Genomic DNA, 23,154 nt, shown 5'->3' on the forward strand with positions numbered 1-23,154 from the left:
GGCGGCGCCGGGGGGAGTGGGCGACGAAGATGAGGCCGATGTTTCCGACTCCGCCACCGAGTAGATGGTGGCGGTGTTTTTATTTGTTTTTGTATGTTTTTGTTTTAAATGTTCGTTGTGTAATTTTCCGGTATCCATGAATACAACGAATATTTGGTCTCATCGCACTTTTTAATTTTATTATTTATTGTCTTGTTCTTTAATTATTTTTAATCCGATAATTTTAATTGTAAAATTGAATTAAAAAATACAACAAGAAAAATAAAGTGAAAGTTGTCCACCAAAAAGTGTCCACTATTGCTGCGGACACTTTTTTTTGGGGCTGTGAACAAATAAAATGGGGCTATGGACAAAAAAAAAAGTTATTCACCAAAACTTGTCCACTTATAATGGATGCTCTTATGCACATTTATATTTCCATTTTTTATTGAAACCACATTCCAGCTGTAATAAGATTCTCGATTTGAAAAAAAAAAACACCACTTTGCTCCCACTGAAAATCATTTTGTTTATAGGCAGATGGAAAAGGAAAGTTTTCTGGAAAATTTCTTGAAACCTCTGATTCAATTGACCCACCAATAAATGATTTGTGCTTTAATTCTTCAATTATGTGCTTGATTCCGTATCTGGACTGATTGATATATCTATTTCCCCAAACAAAAGAGAGCAAAATCAAAGTGTGATTGATGAGGAGGATGATGTCGGGCCTGAATGAGCCCACCAAGATTCGGAAAAGGGGAAACTCATCTTCACCGTCTTCATCGTCGAGAATTTACAATTATAGGCTGAGCAAACGGGCCATCTTGGTGGGGAAGGGGAGGTCTCGATCCAGCACCCCTGTGCCGACGTGGCGAACAAGCGCCGCCGTTGAGACTCCCAAGTATTCGCAGAGCGGGAGATCGGCCCGGCCCGTGTCGGCCCGGAGGCTGGCTGCGACGCTGTGGGAGATGAACGAGATGCCGTCGCCGAAGATGAGTGAGAGTGATTTAGAGGTGAGGAAGCGGCAGCAGAGGAAGAGCGGGAGCAGGAAAGGCGACAAACTGCTGCATTCGGGCTCGGGCTCGGGCTATTTGCCTCCGCATTTGTCCGATCCGCCTCACAGCCCCACTGTTTCCCAGGTCAATACTACAATTACCTAAGCGTCTGTTCGGTACGAGAAATTGAAATTGAAATAGAATTATAATTAAAATCATATGGAATTGAATTAGAATTCAATTCGAAATCATATGGGAGTGTATGTGTGTGCAGTTCACAGTGTGTGTTCTGTGTGCATTGTGTTTGAGTGTGTAGTGTGTCAAGGTATCCAAATTTATAATTATTTGAAATTTCAACAATCTACTTTTGATATGGAATTCAAATTGTGAAAATGACAGGAATTGAAATTATAATTCAATTCCAAATCCAAATCCAAATATTAATTCCAATTCCAATTTCAATTTCAATTTCGCATGCCCTATTCCATGATGCCTAATGTAGCTTAAATGTCTATTTCTGTTCTCAAACTACAAAGCAAAGCATCGAATCTCAACCTCTGAGTGTGTTTTGTAGAAAATGCCAACAAGCAGTCGCCGGAGGCAGAAGCTTATGTCTGCTGATAGAAGCATTGATTGTGTTAGCAATGCAAGTTATATGGAGGTGAATTTTTATTTATTTATTTGCTGATTTACCGAATTTGATTGGTGTGCGCTGCATAAACCTACATCTACAACTTTCAGACTGAGAGTCGATCACGCCACCAGATTTCCACGGAATCCGTCGTTGGTGGGAGGAATCGTTTGAAGGAAGCAAGCAGTGCTCTGACTACTTCAAAAGAGCTGCTCAAGATCATCAACCGCCTCTGGGGTCAAGCTGATCAGCCCTCTTCAAGCATGTCTCTCATCTCAGCCCTCCACTCTGAGCTCGAGAGAGCTCGTTTGCAGGTCAATCACCTCATCCAAGAGCAACGCTCCGAGAAGAACGACATCAGCTACCTCATCAAGTGTTTTGCTGAGGATAAGGCCTCTTGGAAGAACCACGAGCAACTCGCTGTGGAAGCTGCTGTCGGATCCATCGCCCGTGAGCTGGATGCAGAGCGGAAGCTGAGAAGGCGGCTTGAGAGCTTGAACGCGAAACTAGGGCAAGAGCTTGCAGAGATCAAGTCGTCGTTCATCAAGGCAGTCAAAGAATTGGAGTCTGAGAAAAGAGCAAGAGAGGTAGCAGAACAGGTGTGCGATGAGCTAGCAAGAAATATCGATCTGGATAGGGCCGGAGTGGACAAGTCCGAGAGGGAATGTGTCGGATTTCATCAACAAGTGGAGGAGGAACGCGAGCTGCTGGAATTGGCTGATAAGTTGCATGAGGATCGAGCCCAAATGAAGCTTTCTGAGGCCAAGCATCAATTCGAGGAGAAGAGCTCTGCTGTCAGCAAGCTAAGGAAGCAACTCGAAGCTTTCCTAGGATCAAAACGAGACAGAGTTGATGAAGAAGTCGAGGATGGTGTGGAAAGCAAAGAAGAAGACTCTGCAGAGAGTGATCTTCACTCCATCGAATTGGAGTTGAATAAAAACAATAGTATTGAGAAAGGGCACAGCAAATGGGCTCACACCTCTGCAGTTGAACGCATGTCTAGGAGAACACCGGCTAGTAATGATACGAGAGCAAGAAACTCCATCTCCGGAATGGTCTCTCGTGGGAGCACTTCTCTGCAGAGAAGCGCGTCTGATGGAGTCGAATGGGCAGCTCAAGGTGCAGGTAACCATCACACTAATAACGAGGGAATTCATGAAGTGGATGAAATGCAGAGGCTCAAAACTAGTAAAGGTTTCAAGAATCAGTTACTATCAAGTTCCCGGTTAGGGATAGAAAACCATAGTCTCTCGAAGAAGAAGGAGAATTCATATCCTCCGAGAGATGGAAGTCATGAGAAATCTAAGTCTAGAGCAGCAGAAGGCAGTCGGGGATCTAAATGGTGACGTTTTTGGAGCATCGACATGTTGTCGATGCAATCTCACACGTGCAATATATCAACACAAGTTAACAACATCTTGTTGACTTAATTTGTGGAAAACATATGGAAACTCCTCCACGATCATGTTATGGTATCGCGCCATGTTCCGCGTAGCAGAAGGCGTGACATCCGCGTAGCAGAAGGCGTGACAAACTCGTCTTCCACTTCTTGTAAGTTGCTTTGTGTATATTTTTGTTAAAGGGAAGTACTACTTGTTATATACTACACAGTATGTTGATTTTAATTTTGAATTTGAATTTGGAATGATTTAATTATGTCTCTAAGAGTTAAATTAATATTGAATCTATATCTTGTACGGTTTTAGGTGGAAATTAAGTGATCAAAACATTGAAATTTGTCCTAACATATGTACTGTAGTTATATTTAGTGAAGGACAATGTAGGTGAAATAATTTAGAGAGTCAGAATTATTGGACGCAGCATAGCCTTGTTTTGGAATTTTATCACAGGATGCTGTTGCATTGCGTTGGTACAAATATTTAAGAAAAAGATAGATCGGGTGATACCGACAATACAGAAAGCATTTGGCATCGCTCTTCGGTTTATGTCTTGTTTAGTTCGAATTGAAAGCATGGTTTTATTATTAATTTATAGCTGTCGTTTTGGAATACATATTTGTCTTGTAATAAATGCTGCGAACAGAATATACACCTCAGTGCCAAACAAAAACAAGGTTTTATTTTTATTTATGTAAGAAAATGGGATAAATTCCATATATATTTTTGGGATTTTGTATATATCTCTCTAGTTTTAATCGATATTCCATATGCATTGTGATTGTTTTGCGTGGAACTGCTGACTTTAAAATTTCAATGGTTAGAAGAAGATAGTAAGCATAAACTTTGGAATATGAGTGGTCTATAGTGAACAAAACAAGATTGATTAATTATAGTAAGTCTGATCAATTGAATCAATCGCCTAAACTTGTTTACTGAATATTGGGATGAATGAAACAAGACAGATACAGATCTAGACAGTTGTTTAATTTGGGTGCTTGTGAAAACTACATGTGCCAAAAGTCATTCTAAATTATATAGATGCACACTTTTCAACTCCCATTAATTAGAAGCAACGTCTTTATTGTTGATATTACATAATACATATGATAGGATGTAATCAAATACTCGTACTAACTAGTTTATTGTACTAGTACTAACTTTGCTAATTAATCAACTTAACATATTAAAATTTTTATAAGATGAGCATATCAATTATATCTTTGCATTAGACATTTATATATTTATATCACCCTAACATGACCCTATGCTATATAAAGTTGGCTTAAATGAATTTCTCTCAATTATTACACAACCTTTTTTAAAATTCAATTCCAGCTATGCATAGAAGATATAAGTAGTAGTAGTAGTAGTAGTAGTAGTAGTATATTCTAATTCTAGTAATTATTCTCTTATTTTGATTTTTATTGCCTTAAAATAATCTTTTTAATAAAAAAGATACTCCTAAAAATGAATAAAGGTGTCGACAGCAGTTAGAAATTTACTTTTTAAAAAGATGGCTCATCCAATCATCCAGCAGCAAGGATACCCAACTTTGTCTAAAATCCCAACCTCTGCCATGACTAAATGAATCACAAAAACACAAACACAAACACACTGTGTTGGTAAAGAATGGCAATCTGGGTGGTTGTGGTGTGGTTTGCAGCATTGACTCAACTCTCATCTTCTTCCATCATTACATCGCCTGGTTTTCCATCTCCAGCAATCAAATCGGTGAACCACTCCAAATCCAAATCCAAAGCCAAACTCTACGAAGAAAAGTTCTACACACAGATACTGGATCACTTCAACTACAATCCACCGAGCTACCACACGTTCCAGCAGCGCTATCTCATCAATCACAAACACTGGGGCGGCGCCGCCAACAACTCCCCCATCTTCGTCTACACCGGCAACGAAGGCGACATCGAATGGTTCGCTCAGAACACCGGCTTCATGTTCGAAACAGCCCCCCTTTTCAATGCTCTTCTCGTCTTCATCGAGGTTGTTACTGTCATTAATCTCTCCATACCCCTCTCTTCTTTCTCGTGCGCGATAAAGCTTTTACTCAAATTAACTGCAGCATAGATTCTACGGAAAATCTATACCTTTTGGCGGGAATAAAACACTAGCGTATTCGAATTCGTCCACGCTGGGCTGGTTGAGCTCCACGCAGGCATTGGCAGATTATGCGACTCTCGTGCTTGATCTCAAGCACAATTTGTCTGCGACCGATTCCCCTGTTATTGTCTTCGGAGGCTCCTATGGTGGAAGTATGTATTGTATCTCTTCTCCAATTAATTTATACTTTTCAGATTCCGAATTAATTAGTACATTACTATACATATGTTGTGGCAGTGCTGGCGGCATGGTTTAGATTGAAGTATCCTCATGTAGCTATTGGGGCATTGTCCTCTTCTGCACCAATCCTCAATTTTGACAACATCACTTCTCCCTTTAGTTTCAATGATATCATCACCAAAGATTTCAGGGTAAATTACATCTATTCATCATGTTTTACTAGCTTTTTCTAAACGAGACACTGTGATCAATGATAATTGTGATTTGGTACTAGTCTATGTCGTGTTGTTAATCGAAAAAGAAATAGACCGGTTTGATGTGTATTGAAATTGTTAAAGATGAGTGCATGATAAGGTTATGAGCCATTGGTCCAAAATGAACGACAAAAGAATCAATTAGAAAGTCTTTCTTTGGGACCATGTATAATTGTGTATGTATATTTGTGGGTTTTGTGAATGTGATATAAATAATTATCTGAAAATGAATGATTTGGATTGGTACTTATGAAACTGCAGAGTGAGAGTGAGAATTGTTACAAAGTGATCAAAAGATCGTGGCAAGAAATTGATGACACGGCAGCAAAGCCTGGTGGATTGGAAATTCTCAGAAAGGCATTCAGAATATGCAAGTAAGAATGCATTTCTATTCAATTATCAATTACCTTAAGAATGCTTTTCGAATCAATTATCAATTACCATTAGAAATTATATTATATTTATACTACTATGTAATAATGTGGTACTATGTTATATATAGGAATTATATAAGTGCAGGGTATCTTGAAGGTTGGCTTGGTACAGCATTTACATACACAGCAATGACGGATTATCCAACTCCCACCAATTTCCTTAACCCATTGCCTGCCTATCCTGTCAAACAGGTAAACATAAGTATTTTTATTTTGGATGTCTATAATTTAAAGTAAAATTTGGTTTTTTTTTTCCTTTTAAGATAGATAGATCCAACTATTCAATCAAATCATTACATTCGAATTTTATAATAAAATAAATATATAAAAGTAGGATTCACATTTTATAAACTCATTGCTCTATTTTATTCATTAAGTCAAACAATTTCTTAAAATTCTGGCTGAGTCAAAATGGGATTATAAATGACGGAAAAAGTGAACAGTATTTTCAAAGTAATATTTATTTTATAGTTACAAATTTCTTTTGACTAATAATATCAAGCGAGCTCTTTTTTCATCCTTTTTACAGACAATGAGCATTAATAAAATGTAATTTTAATACTAACTTTGAAAATATAACCCCACGTGGTACAGACTTAATAATCACGCAATATGCTTAGAGCATCTACAACCATTCCACTAAACTCAAACTCATTTTAGTATAAATCACACATTAAATATTGATTTTACTCCAACCATTTATACTAAACTCAAACTTAAAAGAATATTTTCTATATTATGCCTTTTTTACTCACAAAATTTGAAAAAAATTTAAGTATTGGTTTAATGTAAACCTAAAGATAAGTATTTTTTTCTCAAAAACCAAAAATAGAATAGGTTTTTTAATACTATTGGAGTAAAATACCTATTCTATTTTAGGTTTTAGTGTACCCGGTCTTAGAATGGAATAGGATAAGGTTTGGTTTTACTAATCACGAAAATATTGGAAAACAGATGTGCAAAGCAATTGACGATCCGAAAACTGGAAACAACACCTTCGAGAAATTATATGGTGCGGCGAACATCTACTACAACTATAGTGGAGATGCCACGTGTTTCGATCTGGCTGATGATTCCGATCCCCACGGCCTCGGTGGTTGGACATGGCAGGTATGTACCATGATCATATAAATTCAACAATTACTTTAGACCCATTAAAAATTGTAGAAAATCCTAATTAGAAATATTTTATAGAAAAAAATGATGAAATTAAATAAATGGTGAAATTTAACTATTTCAGGCATGTACTGAGATGATTCTACTAACAGACGGCAACACCGTAGATAGCATGTTCCCGCCGTCCAATTACAGCTACAACGATCGACTTCAATTTTGCAAAGATAGGTTCAACATTGAGCCCAGGCCCACTTGGGCCCCCACAGAGTTTGGAGCCCGTGTAACAACCATTTTCCGGCCCATTTTTATACTTTCTGGCCCATTCAAATTCATTTTCTAAAAATATTTCTTTTTTACAGCATATTCACAGGGTTCTGAAACGCTTTGGTAGCAACATCATCTTCTTTAATGGGCTAAGGGATCCATGGAGTGGTGGAGGGTACTATACTTTATTATTTAATGAATTTATTCATCATTGCCTTTTTTCAAAATATTAATAGTATGTTTTTTATGTGATACGTTTGTTGATGGCAGGGTGCTAAAAGATATTTCAAAGACTGTGGTTGCTATTGTTGCTAAAAAAGGTAAGTATTGTTTTGGGCATTTTATTGGGCTTCATCGGCTCATAACATGTTAATGTGATTTAAAATGGGAAAATGATCTGAAAATATAGGTTAAAAAATTGTTTTCATTAATTATAGTATTAAGATAGTATATGACAAGTAGTTGATGGTGATACTATTGCAGGTGCGCACCACGTGGACCTTAGATTCTCAACAAATGAAGATCCAAAATGGCTCAAGGAAGTAAGGAAAAGAGAAGTCCACATCATATCAAAATGGCTCTCTCAGTATTATCATGATTTGGCTGATTCTTCCAATTATTGATTTGAATTCTATGTGTTTACTCACACACACAACACAAACACGTGAATTTATCAAAATTCTCATATCCAAAAAGTGATCAATTTCTGATGTTTACTGTTCATGTAATAATTTTGTATCTTATAATGGAGATTTTGATAAAAGATTATTCACATGCATTATTGTATGAATTTGGACTTCGTTATATTAAAAATCTTAAAAGAAATTATCTGCTAAAATCTTTTTAAGAAGCAAAAAATAGCTCAAAACCCCGAATTTGTAATATCTGAAACAGACCCTGAGATTTTCTCATAAATTAAGAAATAATTTGATGGCAAAAGTGGTTCGTAAAAAGAATTAGTGAAGCACAACGAAATTTCAAATAAGTTGAGGGTACAGCATGTAATATTACAAAGATACTAAAAATTGGTTGTAAATGTAATTAATACTGATATATAATATCATACGTATCTGATATTTCTTGATTTTTCTTGTCTTATGTGTTCAAAGAAAGTGACAATACTATGCACTAGCACATTTCGAACGGCACACGTCTTCTTCCAAGTATTCCGTGTCACCGCATTTTTTCTTTTTCTTTTTCCACCCTTTTTTAATTGAACAAATAATTAGAAGAATATTAGTATGTGTAATGACTATCACAAAATATTTTAAAAAATTGTTTTTTCTATGAAATTTAAACTTGACATATGATACCACGAACTTAAATAGCTGTTCATTTTTCTCGTCTAGCTATGGAATCTGGCTAAATCTCATTTGTCATCGCATTACATCAGATATGGTTTCCACTGAAAAATAACATAAATTTGATTATTAAAGACAAATATGATTATCGGTCTCATTTTAATATAGTTGGATTCCATAGATTCAACAAAAAAAAAAATTATTAAAACTTTTATAAATTTTTAGCGGGATTCGCGGCATATATATTCCAATGTTGGTATTTATTCTTCTTTTATTATCCTCTCTGAAACCTAGCAATTTTATTTCCTTTTAGAGATAATATATGTTGTCTGTATGCTATATATATTTGTGAACTGTTTCATGGGTTTGGGAAGAGAAAAGTCTTTCAAAAGTATAATATCAGAAGAAAGTATTTATACTTGAAAATTTTTCTTATTAAGTTTGGCAATAACAGAGTCACTTTGACCATGCTATTCTTATCACACGAGAAAAACGCAAACAAATTTATGGTCGTAATTGATTTTGCAGTCTGACTTTTCAAACACAATATAGTCTTTATTTCATCCACATAAAAAGTAAAATTGCGGCAAAGCAAATTTAAAACATTAAAAATATATTAATGTCTAGTTCACGGTTTATGCCCGTTCAAATCGAACCAAATTATTATTATTATTAATATTATTATTATTTATAAAATGAAAAAAAAAGAAAGTGTCATTTTTTTGGACGAAGGTAATAAAAATCACAACAAATTCAATTTTATAAGAAAATTATCCGAAACCGGAGATGGGAGTGAGGGAAATAAATGTGGGGCCAATTATTGGGTATGGATACACTGGTGGTACTTTAACACAGATGCGAATCCATTTAGGGAGACGTGGCTGCTTCCACATCCATTTAGATTGGATCGTACGTTTATCTAATTTTTTAATAAAAGGATTGTCATGGAGTACTCCCTCCGTTTTTCCGGAAATAAATGCACTTCTTTTTAATAAGAATATTAAGAATACTATGTTATGGATGATGAATAAACTAAGAGAGAATAAAATAAAAAAATAAAGACTAATGTCAAAAATACAAATGACTCAATTATCTTGAAACTTCCTAAAATATAAAAATGACTAAATTAACATGAAACGGAAGGAGTACTTTATAGTTTTATAATAGAACGTGATTGTAATAAGTAAGTTGAATGGTGGAGTCCATTTACCTAAAATAAAAACGAGTAAATGGAACTTTAAATCACGGATATCCAAAAAGAGCAAAATAGGACATCTTTGGACAGACGGAGGCAGTATTATTTTGAACCGCAATAAAAATCAATACTGAGTGCTCGGCCAAATCCGAACTACGAGTACTTGGGGCTTCCTTTCTGATTTAATTTATTTCTTGTGTTTATAATTTCAACATTTATTAATTGATTTAAGTTTGCAACTGACTTTAATTAATTAATATTTCTTTCATTCTTAAAAAATAGACAAACTTGGTAAAATAAGAGAGAGATAAAAAGATAGTTGATATAGGGTTAATGAATTGTACATAATTCACATTATTAGTGATATGTAATTGGTTAAAAACTTTCATATTTAGACTAAGTCTAGTTTTAGGAGTTAACCCAAAATGATAATACTAGTCTATTTATTTTTTAAGACAGATGGAGTATCTTTTACCAAGAGTAATATAATTCAAGACATAATTATTATACTTTGAATAAATTCCAATCAGATAAGTTTATGTATAATAAAATCTTTATGAACACCTTTTAGTGATATTATCAACCTACACTCTCCATGCAATAATATTCCTAGCACCACTAGACATAATTACTACTATTGCACAAGATATCAAGTTTACTAGGTTACGAAAAACACACATCTATTGATAAGTCAAAACAATGCATATTAGTACTCCATCTGTTCCATAATAGATGACACACTTGGAGAATGACACGTGATTTTCGGAGATGTTTTGTAGAGAGAAAAAATAGTACAGAGTATTTTTTATATTAATGTGTGAGAGAGCTTTTTTCAAAAACGAAAATGTAACATCTATTATAGAACAAGAAAGTGTGATATCTATTATAGGACATATGAAGTAGTAATTTATGTTTAATATTATATACATGGATTCCAAAATAAACAATTTGTTGGATCATTTCTTTCGGTATTTAGCAAGAAACACTCATCTCACCGTAGATTTGTGTAATTCTATACTACACTATTGTCATTAGTTTCCCAAGGTTATTGCATTGTAATTGTAACATCCCGAAATTACGAACCCTAATTTTAGAGCCGTAAAATTTTATTGATGACGTGGGAGACGTGAATTAATTGATGAATGAATTTAATGCATGAGCTCTTATGACCAAGTTGTGTCTAGGGTTGCGTCGGAGTTTGAAAAGTAAAACTTGATGAGTATATGACGTGGCTTGTGAATATTTGAATTAAAAGTGGAATTATGTGGCGATTTAATTGTTTAAGGGTGAGTGGGATTATTAGGATATTTCCATAAATACTATAACCACATTTATCTTTTTGAAATTTTCGAACCCCTTGACCTTATTGGGGGAAAATCCTATTTTTCCGGATTTAATTTAATTCTTGGGATATTTATCCAAATTAAATCCAAAACCCAATTATTCTCTATTTCTTAATGAGAAAAATCGACACCCATGATTGTTTTAAGGTGATTTTCGAAAATCACCTATTCTTGGGAAGGAAGAATTATTTTATTATTTAATTGATCCCTTATTGATTTCCTTCCATACCTAGAATTAAATATTCTACCAAATCTTACCATACCTCAAGGAGATCTTGCCATATCTTATTTAGTTATATGGGAGGAACCCCATAATACACGCCTATTACCTTTTTCCAATGGGAGGATTTTTATTTTATTTTGCTCCGTGATATTTTATTCTACTCCGAAAAATATATCAAACAAAATCTTGGCTAAATAAGTAGCCAAGATTTTCGAAAATTTCATATTCTCCAACTCTAGTTCACGCCATTTTGTATCTTCTTCTCTACTTCACAATATTTATTTTATTTAATTGTGTAGAATCAAATCTTCCCAAATATTCTATCTAATTACCTAAAGATTTTTATCAAACCCTATAAATAAGAGAAACACCTAACCCTAGCCATCAAAAAAATCGCCCCGCACCCCAAACTACACGCCTCCCTCCCTTTTCCCCCTCTCTCAAATTTCTCCTACTTTTCTCCAATAATCCTTCATCTTTTGAGAAGAGTTAGAGTTTGAGCCTCAAGATTTTTGAAGAATCAAGTCTCTACTTCGTTTCTACCGTTCGTTTTGACAAAAAAGGTACGTACATATTAATCTTCTTCTTTCTAACCGATTAATCGGTATTCTTGAACCCTCATGCATCTGGTTTGAGCGAGAGTGGGATATGTGGGACATAGAAAATGTATGTGTGTGTGTGTATGCGTGCGTGTGTTCATGCGTGTTTTTGTGACGTGTGATTGACACTCATGTGTGACATAAGTTGATGTTAGATCTAAGATTTAAGAGTGAATAAACATATATGATGAATATGTCTTGTTTTGATTGATAAATGTAAATCGGATCGGTGGGAAAAGGGGAAACGTTGAGACATGCATGATTTAGGAGTTGATGTTGAAACTGATTTGTGATTGTGCCTATGTGATTAAAAGGTGAAACCTCAATTGCGAAGCCGGATAACGAAAGAGAGAAACGTACTTGAAATCTAAGCAGCCGAGGTGGGCTTTATTTTTAAACTCTTTTATGTGCAAATTTATGAATGTGGAGAGATAAGGGCGGTTCAACTGTTATGCCATGCCTATGTCTGTTTTGTTATGATATTGTGCGCCTGATGCCCAGTTTGAGAGTTCGCTCCATTGGGCTATAGGGCTATGGATATGTATAAACGAATTCGGGTCTGAGTAGGGCCGCAAACCCTACCAGGCTGTGTACACGGTGGGATCGGGAGCCGTCCTTGCTAGTCGGCCGGTCTCGTGGGCGAAAAGTGTGGCCACACTTTCGTCGCACTATGGAAATGTTGTGATTGATGGATTGTTGAGAAAGTGGGGAGTTTGTTTGACTGGTCAGTCTATGAAAATATTTTTGTGATACTCGATGATATTTATTTTGTAAAACTCGAGTTCACTATGGTAAGGGTAGCATAACTAATTAAATATTTTGGCAACGAGTTCACTGGGTATTTCAAAATACTCAGCCCTGCATGTGTTTTCCTTATGTGCAGGTTGAACGGCGACGAGCGGTGGCTGGTGTTGAGTACATTTAATTAATTAAGATGGATATTGTGAACTTCGAGTGTAGTCGTGTCTTCATACATGGCTTCACTTTCTCTTGGTCGTTTTCGCTGAATTTTTGAAACAATTTAGTATCATTTGGTTATTTTGAACTGGTTCCCTTTGGTTTAGAAGATTGAGACATGTTGTGGTTTTGTTGAATTTATGTCGAACCCTTGATTTTTTTATCATAGTTATGGTATCTATTCTTCATTGATTTTTTAGGTTAAACCGTTGACTTATTGCTTTGATAGTTTCTTTAATACTTTGGTCAAATCTCTTTAAATGAAACCCTAGCCTATGTTTTTATTGTTTTTAAGTCCGTTTTGGTAGCAGTCGCCGTATTTATTATACCCTAGAAACCCAGGCTGTTACAGTTGGTATCAGAGCCTCAGTTCTTTCCGCTCTGGACCTAAGAGTCTTTTCAAAATTTTAAAAAATAAAATTTATCCTTGTACCCATTTACTAACGTACTAAATATGGAAGGCTCAACACCGCAACTCGTCCCGTTCAACCGCGAAGAAAGAGGTACAAAATATTACTATGACTTTTGGATGAAATATATTGCTCTTGAAAATTTCGGTGGAAAATGTTATTTTTGTGAACATAGAAAGCATGCCATAGGATGACTCCTAGGAGTTTGGAAATATTGTGTAAATGTGAAGCGATGCTTCCCGAATGGTGATCCGTCAAATATTGTGTGTGAACTTGTGAAACTGTGAAATGCGAATGTGATTACGTGAGATTATGTTACAATGGTTGCAAAACATGGGCCTGAATTACTTGATACCTAGCATGACTTAGCTATACGATCACAGCGCTTATATCAACAGTAGAAACGCGGAATGACTAGTATGAGGCACTTAATGTATGTAAGGACTCGACGAAACGTGAAAGGAAACGCGCGAATAGCTGCCTTAGAAACGCGCCATCTTTTGATTTTTATACACATCCTTTCACCGCTCCATTTGGAACCACACACACACTTGTTATTCCTTTCCACCCCTTTGGGACGATGCTGACTTTTTCTTCTTATAGATGGTTCAACCCTATCAAGCCCTGATGCGTCGCCGTTACGCCAAAAATATGAATTTTCCGGTGGAGCGCTACGAGGAGCTGGAGTGGGACGGGAAACAGTTCATCCTGAACTATGTCACCGATTTCTACGACCACTGGCTGGACGCTTACGCGTATGGAACCACCCATCACGCGGGGATCATGAGACTTATCCATATGCTACCCTCCCCTTGGAGCGAGTGGACAACCCAAGCCGCAGTGTCATACACTTGGTTCAGCCCGCCCAAGTACACGCCTCGAGGAGACTTCGTTGGCTTAATAGGAGTCCTACTTCCGGCCATGTCAGCTGCAGCCGACGGACCTCCACTCCATCTGCCAACGCAAAAGTACTCGCCAGGAGTAGCGCGCCGGATGAAGTATCGCGATGACGAGGAGCCGCACGTTGCTCGCGTTCCCCGAAGGAGGACACTTAGGATGCGCACTTCGGCCCTTCTAAGGGTCGAAAGGGAGGTCGAAGAGATGCTCACCTCAATTCCTTCGCCCTTAAGCGACGAGCAGAAAGACGAGGAGATGGGACCATCTGGGAAGGGAGAGAGCTCAAACGCGGAAAGTGTCGGAGAGTCGGAAGAACCGGAAGAGGATGAGGGCGGAGATGAATAGTGATCGAATAGTGATTTTTGTTTTCCTTTCCCCATGTTTTGAGAATTCTAAAACCTTTACTTACTTTATCATTTTCTTTCGCATTGCTTTACTCCTTTTCGTTCGATGTACTAAGACCTTTTGAGATTTAATGAGGAATTCGCACCTTTTTTTTATTATCTTATCTTGCAATGAGCTATTTCTACTCTTTTCTACCTTATTGCGTGAATGTACTTGTCCGTTCTATTTTTCTTCCAAGTATCTTTCATCTTGTTGTGCAACTATATTATGTCTTTTCTTGCGCAGCTGTTTTCCTACAATGCTATTGTGTGGTCATTCCTTGGACCCTACTTGTAGAAAAAAATCAAATTTTTCTTTCAAGTACATCACATCACTATTTTTGGGTTTGAATAAGTACGCTAACAACTCGAGTGAAAATGAATCAGAATGCCGCCTAGACACAACGTAAGGCACAAGGAATCCACTTCCCAGGCTTCGGAAGAAGAAAGTGTGACGCAACCAAGGCCGCCACCACCACCACGGGTGGATAGGGAAGTCGTGAAGCTGTCCTTAGACCAAAAGCCTCCCCTCTTCGACAGAATGGGCTAACCGGCGAAGGCTGAAACTTGGGTACGCGCTTTGGAGCGCATCTTCAAGACTTTGGTGTGCAATGATGAGGAGAAGATGATTTGCGTGACGCACCAACTGACCAGGTCCGCCGACTTTTGGTGGGATACCAAGCTGAAAACCATGCCACAGGATCGAGTGGATGGAATGACGTGGGAGGACTTCAAGGCCGAAGTATATGACAAGTACATACCCAAAAGCTACCGCAAGACAAAGGTAGCCGAATTTTACAACCTAACTCAAGGACGTCTGTCTGTGACTGAATACGACCGCGCGCTTTGTGACATGACCCGCTATGCGCCGGAACAGACAGATACTGACGAGAAGCTGACCGATAAGTTTCATGAGGGCCTGAGACCTGAGATCAGGATGACATTGGCTGTCCGTGGGAAGCTTACGTATGCAGAGGCGCTGGCCCTCGCACTGGATGTTGAGGCAGCTATGCCTAAGGAGAGGAGCGCGGGGAACACTACACTGGCACTACCCCCGCCACGCTATTCCCAGGATAAGAGGAGGTGGGACGAGAGTAGGACCCACTACGACAATAAGCGATACCGCCCCGCCCAACACCGACCGCCGTATGGAGGAGGGCAGACATCGTTCAACCAAAGGAGTGACCCCCGGGCCAGACCACCCCAATGCAATGTTTGCGCCAAGTACCATTTTGGGGAGTGTAGAGTGCCGAACCCGACTAGGTGTTTCAACTGTGGAGGAAATGGTCACTTCTCTAGAGAGTGTCCGAGTAAGAACGTGGGAACCGGGTCGAGGCAGAACAATCAAGGATTCCGTCAGCAGCCAAGGGCGCCACCAACGGGATCGAGAGTAAACCGGGATCAACCTCAGCGGCAGCAACAACCTTTCTGCCCGAGACTTCCCGCCCAAGTTAGAGCGTACGCCATGAGTCAGAAGCAGCCCAGAATTGAGCAAAGGGAGTCACGAGAATGGAAACTTGGCAGGTATAGGCGAAATCCTCGATACCCCTATTGTTGTGCTGTTTGACACGGGCGCATCGCATTCTTTCATATCTGAGTTATGTGTGCATACCTTGAGCTTGCCTGTTAGAAAACCTGAACATAGAATGATGGTATCCTCACCAGTAGGAGTGAGAGTAGAGATTTCCCGAACTTGCTCGAACGTAGAAATCGTACTAGGAGAACTTAAGTTAGTTGCTCACGATCTGCAAGTTATGGCGATGGGAGATATCGACGTAATCTTAGGAATGGATTGGTTGACCGTGAACTTTGCGACGATTCGTTGTAAGGAGAGGCAGATATCCCTACAAGCTCCGGAGAAAGAAACCCATCGTGTACCACGGGATCTCGATGAACCGGCGAACCGCTATAATCTCTGCGCTACAAGCCACCACAATGATGAAGAAAGGACGCCCTGCCTACCTCGTCTATCTCCATGGAGAGGAGAAGGAGGAAAGGAAGACAGGAGACGTTGTTGTTGTGCAAAATTTTCCCGATGTTTTTCCCGAAGTGTTACCTGGACCGCCGCCGGATAGACAATTGGAATTCACAATCGACCTTGAACCTGGAGCCGCACCTGTATCCAAGACACCGTACCGAATGGCGCCTAAGGAATTGGAAGAACTCAAGATACAACTGCAAGAGCTCATGGATTTAAGTTTTGTTAGGCCTAGTGTCTCGCCGTGGGGCGCACCGGTGCTCTTCGTTAAGAAGAATGACGGGTCAATGAGAATGTGTATCGACTATAGAGAGTTGAACAAATTGACCCTCAAGAACAAATACCCACTGCCGAGGATAGACGACCTGTTCGATCAACTCCGAGGAGCCGACGTGTTCTCAAAAATGGACTTAAAATCCGGATACCACCAGCTAAGAGTTCGAAAGGAGGATATACCGAAGACCGAATTTCGTACAAGATATGGTCAATATGAGTTCGTCGTTATGCCGTTCGGTCTTACGAATGCCCCAGCAGTATTTATGGACTTGATGAATCGGGTATTTCACCCATACTTGGATAAATTCGTCCTAGTATTCATAGATGACATTCTAGTCTACTCGAAGAATGAGAAGGAGCACGCAAAACATCTGCAAATCGCGTTGGAGACGTTGAGGACCGAGAAGCTGTACGCCAAATTCAGCAAGTGTGAATTCTGGCTGAAGGAAGTGAACTTTCTAGGACACATTGTGTCGGCAGAAGGAATACGAGTGGACCCCGCCAAGGTTGAGGCGGTACAACAATGGAAGTCGCCTTCGACACTGAACGAGATTCGGAGTTTCCTGGGCTTGGCAGGACACTACCGAAGGTTCGTAGAAGGATTCTCCAAGATAGCGAGACCGTTGACCCAACAGCTCAAGAAAGGAGTCAAAGTGAACTGGACGCCGGAGTGTGAAGCGAGCTTCCAACTCTTGAAGGAGAAATTGACCACCGCACCAGTGTTGGCTGTGCCAGAGCTTGGATTGAACTACGTAGTCTACACCGACGCTTCGAAGGTTGGATTAGGATGCGTGTTGATGCAGAACAACAGGGTGATCGCCTACGCGTCACGACAATTGAAGCCACACGAGTTGAACTACCCAACCCACGATTTTGAGTTAGCAGCAGTAATGCATGCCCTAAAGATTTGGAGGCACCATCTCTACGGAGTTTGTGTGAAATCTTTACGGATCATAAGAGTTTGAAGTACTTCTTCGAGCAGAAGGACCTGAACATGTGACAACGAAGGTGGCTCGAGCTGGTGAAGGACTACGATTGTGGCATCAACTACCACCCTGGCAAGGAAAATGTAGTGGCAGATGCTTTGAGCCGTAGAGACCATTCGCAACTAGCTACTTTTCTAACAGAAGAGGAAAGTTTGGTACGAGAGTTAAGTAAAATTGTGAATAGAAGTGGTAAGGGCACCCGAAATTGTGAAGGGCCGAATCGCCGCCTTAGTAGTAAAGCCTGATCTAAGGACGAGGATCGTTGCAGCACAACGAATGGATGCGAAATTTGAGGAGATTCGAGTAGAAGTAAGAACCGGTGAATCCGGAAGTTTTAGCGAGGCTTTCGACAACGCTCTCACCTTTGAAGGGAGATTGTGCGTGCCGAACAACGAAGGACTCAAGAACGAGATCATGAGTGAAGCTCACGAAACCCCATACACTGCTCACCCCGGGAGCACAAAGATGTACCAGGATCTGAAGAAGTCCTTTTGGTGGAATGGCATGAAGAGGGATGTCGCAGCATTTGTGGAGCGCTGCTTAGCCTGCCAACAGGTGAAGGCCTTACACCAACGACCGTACGGGAAGTTACAACCGCTAGAGATACCCGAGTGGAAATGGGAGCACATCGCCATGGATTTTGTGACGGCATTTCCAAGGACCCTAAAAGGGAACACCGTGATCTGGGTGATTATAGATCGACTTACCAAGAGTGCGCGCTTCATACTGATTCCCGTAACCCATGGATCGGACATGCTAGCTCGTATTTACATACAAGAAATCATGCGATTACATGGAGTCCCAGTGACGATTACGTCTGATCGTGACCCGAAGTTCACTTCAAAGTTTTGGATTAGTCTACAGCGCGAGCTTGGAACACGCTTAAACTTTAGCACGGCTTTTCACTCACAGTCCGATGGACAATCCGAAAGGACGATATAAACTCTCGAGGATATGCTAAGGGCCGTGGTGCTCGACCGAGGAGGGAGTTGGGAGACCGCACTCCCTCTGATCGAATTCGCTTACAACAACAGCTTCCAAGCAACGATCGGCTTGGCGCCGTATGAAGCACTATATGGAAGAAAGTGTAGATCTCCGCTCTACTGGGATGAAATTGGCGAACGAAGGTCACTTGGACTCGATGCAGTCGAAGAGATGGTCGAAATCGTTCGACGGACGGACTTACAATTCATACGCCGACATCCGACGGACGGACTTACAATTCCAAGCCGGCGATAAAGTTTTCCTCAAGATATCCCCGTCGAAAGGGATAACGCGTTTTGGTGTTAAGGGGAAACTGAAACCACGTTTCATCGGACCGTACGAAATTCTTGAAGGAGTAGGACCCGTAGCTTATCGATTAGCGCTACCGCCCAGCCTTGGGAATGTGCACAATGTCTTTCATGTGTCGCAGTTGCGGAAATACGTGTTCGACCCAAAGCACGTGATTCGCTACGAGGAAGTTGCCGTAAACCCGGATCTGAGCTACGAGGAGCAACCCCAGATGATCTTGGACTGGAAGGTTCAGACCTCGAGGAATAAATCTACTGCCTTCGTGAAAATACTGTGGAGAAATCACGGGCCCGTAGAAGCCACGTGGGAGCTTGAGTACAAGATGATGGAACTATACCCGGAACTCTTCCCATAAAGGTACCAAATTTCGGGATGAAATTTCTTTTAAGAGTGGTAAGATGTAACATCCCGAAATTTCAAACCCTAATTTTAGAGCCGTAAAATTTTATTGATGACGTGGGAGACATGAATTAATTGATGAATGAATTTAATGCATGAGCTCTTATGACCAAGTTGTGTCTAGGGTTACGTCGGAGTTTGAAAAGTCAAACTTGATGAGTATCTGACGTGGCTTGTGAATATTTGAATTAAAAGTGGAATTATGTGGTGATTTAATTGTTTAAGGATGAGTGAGATTATTAGGATATTTCCATAAATACTATAACCACATTTATCTTTTTGAAATTTTCGAACCCCTTGACCTTATTGGGGGAAAATCCTATTTTTCCGGATTTAATTTAATTCTTGGGATATTTATCCAAATTAAATCTAAACCCCAATTATTCTCTATTTCTTAATGAGAAAAATCTACACCCATGATTGTTTTAAGGTGATTTTCGAAAATCACCTATACTTGGGAAGGAATAATTATTTTATTATTTAATTGATCCCTTATTGATTTCCTTCCATACCTAGAATTAAATATTCTACCAAATCTTACCATACCTCAAGGAGATCTTGCCATATCTTATTTAGTTAATATTCAAATCTATTCCTTATGGGAGGAACCCCATAATACACACCTATTACCTTTTTCCAATGGGAGGATTTTTATTTTATTTTGCTCCGTGATATTTTATTCTACTCCGAAAAATATATCAAACAAAATCTTGGCTAAATAAGTAGCCAAGATTTTCGAAAATTTCATATTCTCCAACCCTAGTTCACGCCATTTTGTATCTTCTTCTCTACTTCACAATATTTATTTTATTTAATTGTGTAGAATCAAATCTTCCCAAATATTCTATCTAATTACCTAAAGATTTTTATCTAACCCTATAAATAAGAGAAACACCTAACCCTAGCCATCAAAAAAATCGCCCCGCACCCCAAACTACACGCCTCCCTCCCTTTTCCCTCTCTCTCAAATTTCTCCTACTTTTCTCCAATAATCCTTCATCTTTTGAGAAGAGTTAGAGTTTGAGCCTCAAGATATTTGAAGAATCAAGTCTCTACTTCGTTTCTACCGTTCGTTTTGACAAAAAAAGGTACGTACATATTAATCTTCTTTTTTCTAACCGATTAATCAGTATTCTTGAACCCTCATGCATCTGGTTTGACCGAGAGTGGGATATGTGGGACATAGAAAATGTATGTGCGTTTGTATGCGTGTGTGCGTGTGTGTATGTGTGCGTGTGTTCATGCGTGTTTTTGTGACGTGTGATTGACACTCATGTGTGACATAAGTTGATGTTAGATCTAAGATTTAAGAGTGAATAAACATATATGATGAATATGTCTTGTTTTGATTGATAAATGTAAATCGGATCGGTGGGAAAAAGGGGAAACGTTGAGACATGCATGATTTAGGAGTTGATGTTGAAACTGATTTGTGATTGTGCCTATGTGATTAAAAGGTGAAACCTCGGTTGCGAAGCCGGATAACGAAAGAGAGAAACGTACTTGAAATCTAAGCAGTCGAGGTGGGCTTTATTCTTAACTCTTTTATGTGCAAATTTATGAATGTGGAGAGATAAGGGCGGTTCAACTGTTATGCCATGCCTATGTCTGTTTTGTTATGATATTGTGCGCCTGATGCCCAGTTTGAGAGTTCGCTCCATTGGGCTATAGGGCTATGGATATGTATAAACGAATTCGGGTCTGAGTAGGGCCGCAAACCCTACCAGGCTGTGTACACGGTGGGATCGGGAGCCGTCCTTGCTAGTCAGCCGGTCTCGTGGGCGAAAAGTGTGGCCACACTTTCGTCGCACTATGGAAATGTTGTGATTGATGGATTGTTGAGAAAGTGGGGAGTTTGTTTGACTGGCCAGTCTATGAAAATATTTTTGTGATACTCGATGATATTTATTTTGATATTTGTAAAACTCGAGTTCACTATGGTAAGGGTGGCATAACTAATAAAATATTTTGGCAACGAGTTCACTGGGTATTTCAAAATACTCAGCCCTGCATGTGTTTTCCTTATATGTTGGTTGAACGGCGACGAGCGGTGGCTGGTATTGAGTACATTTAATTAATTAAGATGAATATTGTGAACTTCGAGTGTAGTCGTGTCTTCATACATGGCTTCACTTTCTCTTGGTCGTTTCCGCTGAATTTTTGATACAATTTAGTATCATTTGGTTGTTTTGAACTGGTTCCCTTTGGTTTAGAAGATTGAGACATGTTGTGGTTTTGTTGAATTTATGTCGAACCCTTGATTTTTTATCATAGTTATGGTATCTACTCTTCATTGATTTTCTTGGTTAAACCGTTGACTTATTGCTTTGATAGTTTCTTTAATATCTTGGTCAAATCTCTTTAAATGAAATCCTAGCTCAAATTTTTATTGCTTTTAAGTCCATTTTAGTAGCAATCGTCGTATTTATTATACCCTAAAAACCCGGGCTGTTACAGTAATGTTGACATTGCAATCTCTCATTATAGATCATCAAAATTTGTTTAGATTGTAAAAATCAATTTTACTTTAACGAGGTGCCACTTCAGACTTACACTTGTCAGCTTAAATTATATAAATATTTGTAAAACATAACAATGAAACGAACAAAATATGAAAAAGTATTTCTTCTCATATATCAAAATGAAGGTTAGCATAATAGCTGCTATAGAATTTATCACCTCTTCTAGCAAAAATTGTTGGAACTTAGATTACTCCCAACATGAGCCATCAGTAAAAAAAATTCCTTAGTTTATAAAAGCAAGTGAAGATGAGCTACGCATGACCCTTATATAAATACGATGAAAAAAATTTTCAGTACTTGACGCTTATCAAGCTCATATGGGATTGGTATAAAAGAATTGAGATGACCAATTCCCATTACCAAAGAATATCTCAAAAATCACCTAAAAATTAATTGTCATGATCCCAGTCTACGGTGTACTATGCCCATCACACAGTGCCCGACACAAGCAGAGGCATGTAGCAGTGACACGCGTAAGTAGGCTTTATACCCTGTCACTCGTACACATAATTATTACTCGCAGAAATGAAACCTCTTAACTACAAGATTTAATAAAGGTTCATTTTCTTATTTGAGATTAATTAGAGGGTCGACTATAGATGGCCGGGCCAAGCCACAAAGTGTAGTCAGACCACAAAATCGTGGCCGGGCCACCAATGCTCATGTTTCCCACTATAGTGGACATGGCCAAGCTACCAAAAATTTTATTTTTTCCATTTTGTTTATATTTTAATTCTACTATAATATTAATTGAAAAAATGCATACGAACTAAAATTAAAACAAAATCTTCGTTGTATTATACAAAGGGGTAAAATTATACAACGAAAATTTTCGACTTCTAATAAACTACTTTCCCAACGCATATCACGCTCTACGCCCTCCTCCCCTACAATTCCAAACCTCTTCTACCATATCAGCCTGCAGTGTCGTATGTGATGTTTCCCTCCGCATATCGGCGAACCGTTGGATCAAGTATGCATCACTACGCGGTACACCCATCTGCAGTGGGGCGGTTGCAAC

General features: G+C 38.9%; 3 protein-coding genes across 3 annotated transcripts; all 3 read left to right on the forward strand.

The window, feature by feature from the left end:
* Positions 1–437: 437 nt before the first annotated feature.
* Positions 438–3,282, forward strand: LOC125207653 (golgin family A protein). Its single transcript, XM_048107087.2, has 3 exons — positions 438–1,118; positions 1,549–1,635; positions 1,716–3,282. The coding sequence occupies exons 1-3, from the start codon at positions 687–689 to the stop codon at positions 2,949–2,951; spliced, it is 1,755 nt and encodes a 584-aa protein (XP_047963044.1). The 5' UTR covers positions 438–686; the 3' UTR covers positions 2,952–3,282.
* Positions 3,283–4,507: 1,225 nt separating this feature from the next.
* LOC125204508 (uncharacterized) lies at positions 4,508–8,157 on the forward strand. Its single transcript, XM_048103183.2, has 10 exons — positions 4,508–5,006; positions 5,086–5,275; positions 5,361–5,494; positions 5,819–5,931; positions 6,060–6,183; positions 6,946–7,101; positions 7,232–7,387; positions 7,467–7,546; positions 7,642–7,691; positions 7,855–8,157. The coding sequence occupies exons 1-10, from the start codon at positions 4,635–4,637 to the stop codon at positions 7,992–7,994; spliced, it is 1,515 nt and encodes a 504-aa protein (XP_047959140.1). The 5' UTR covers positions 4,508–4,634; the 3' UTR covers positions 7,995–8,157.
* Positions 8,158–11,854: 3,697 nt separating this feature from the next.
* Positions 11,855–14,768, forward strand: LOC148923201 (uncharacterized). The gene is made up of 3 exons (XM_089060058.1): positions 11,855–11,996; positions 12,347–12,412; positions 14,003–14,768. Exon 3 carries the CDS (start codon positions 14,003–14,005, stop codon positions 14,639–14,641), a length of 639 nt encoding a protein of 212 aa, XP_088916184.1. The 5' UTR covers positions 11,855–11,996; positions 12,347–12,412; the 3' UTR covers positions 14,642–14,768.
* Positions 14,769–23,154: the final 8,386 nt, after the last annotated feature.

Source organism: Salvia hispanica, chromosome 6 (assembly GCF_029641045.1).
Source record: "Salvia hispanica isolate PSC_SH4W2 chromosome 6, Shi_PSC_v1, whole genome shotgun sequence".
NCBI classification, from domain to species: domain Eukaryota; kingdom Viridiplantae; phylum Streptophyta; class Magnoliopsida; order Lamiales; family Lamiaceae; genus Salvia; species Salvia hispanica.

What these genes read in the sequence shown, in the direction of transcription:
- LOC125204508 (XM_048103183.2), top strand. Translation starts at nt 4,635, where the DNA reads ATGGCAATCTGGGTGGTTGTGGTGTGGTTTGCAGCATTGACTCAACTC. An exon ending in CGGAGGCTCCTATGGTGGAA is followed by an intron (nt 5,276 to 5,360) that starts GTATGTATTGTA and finishes ATGTTGTGGCAG; the next exon opens with TGCTGGCGGCATGGTTTAGA. An exon ending in AAGGCATTCAGAATATGCAA is followed by an intron (nt 5,932 to 6,059) that starts GTAAGAATGCAT and finishes TGTTATATATAG; the next exon opens with GAATTATATAAGTGCAGGGT.
- LOC125207653 (XM_048107087.2), top strand. Translation starts at nt 687, where the DNA reads ATGAGGAGGATGATGTCGGGCCTGAATGAGCCCACCAAGATTCGGAAA. An exon ending in ACAGCCCCACTGTTTCCCAG is followed by an intron (nt 1,119 to 1,548) that starts GTCAATACTACA and finishes TGTGTTTTGTAG; the next exon opens with AAAATGCCAACAAGCAGTCG. An exon ending in GCAATGCAAGTTATATGGAG is followed by an intron (nt 1,636 to 1,715) that starts GTGAATTTTTAT and finishes TACAACTTTCAG; the next exon opens with ACTGAGAGTCGATCACGCCA.
- LOC148923201 (XM_089060058.1), top strand. Translation starts at nt 14,003, where the DNA reads ATGGTTCAACCCTATCAAGCCCTGATGCGTCGCCGTTACGCCAAAAAT.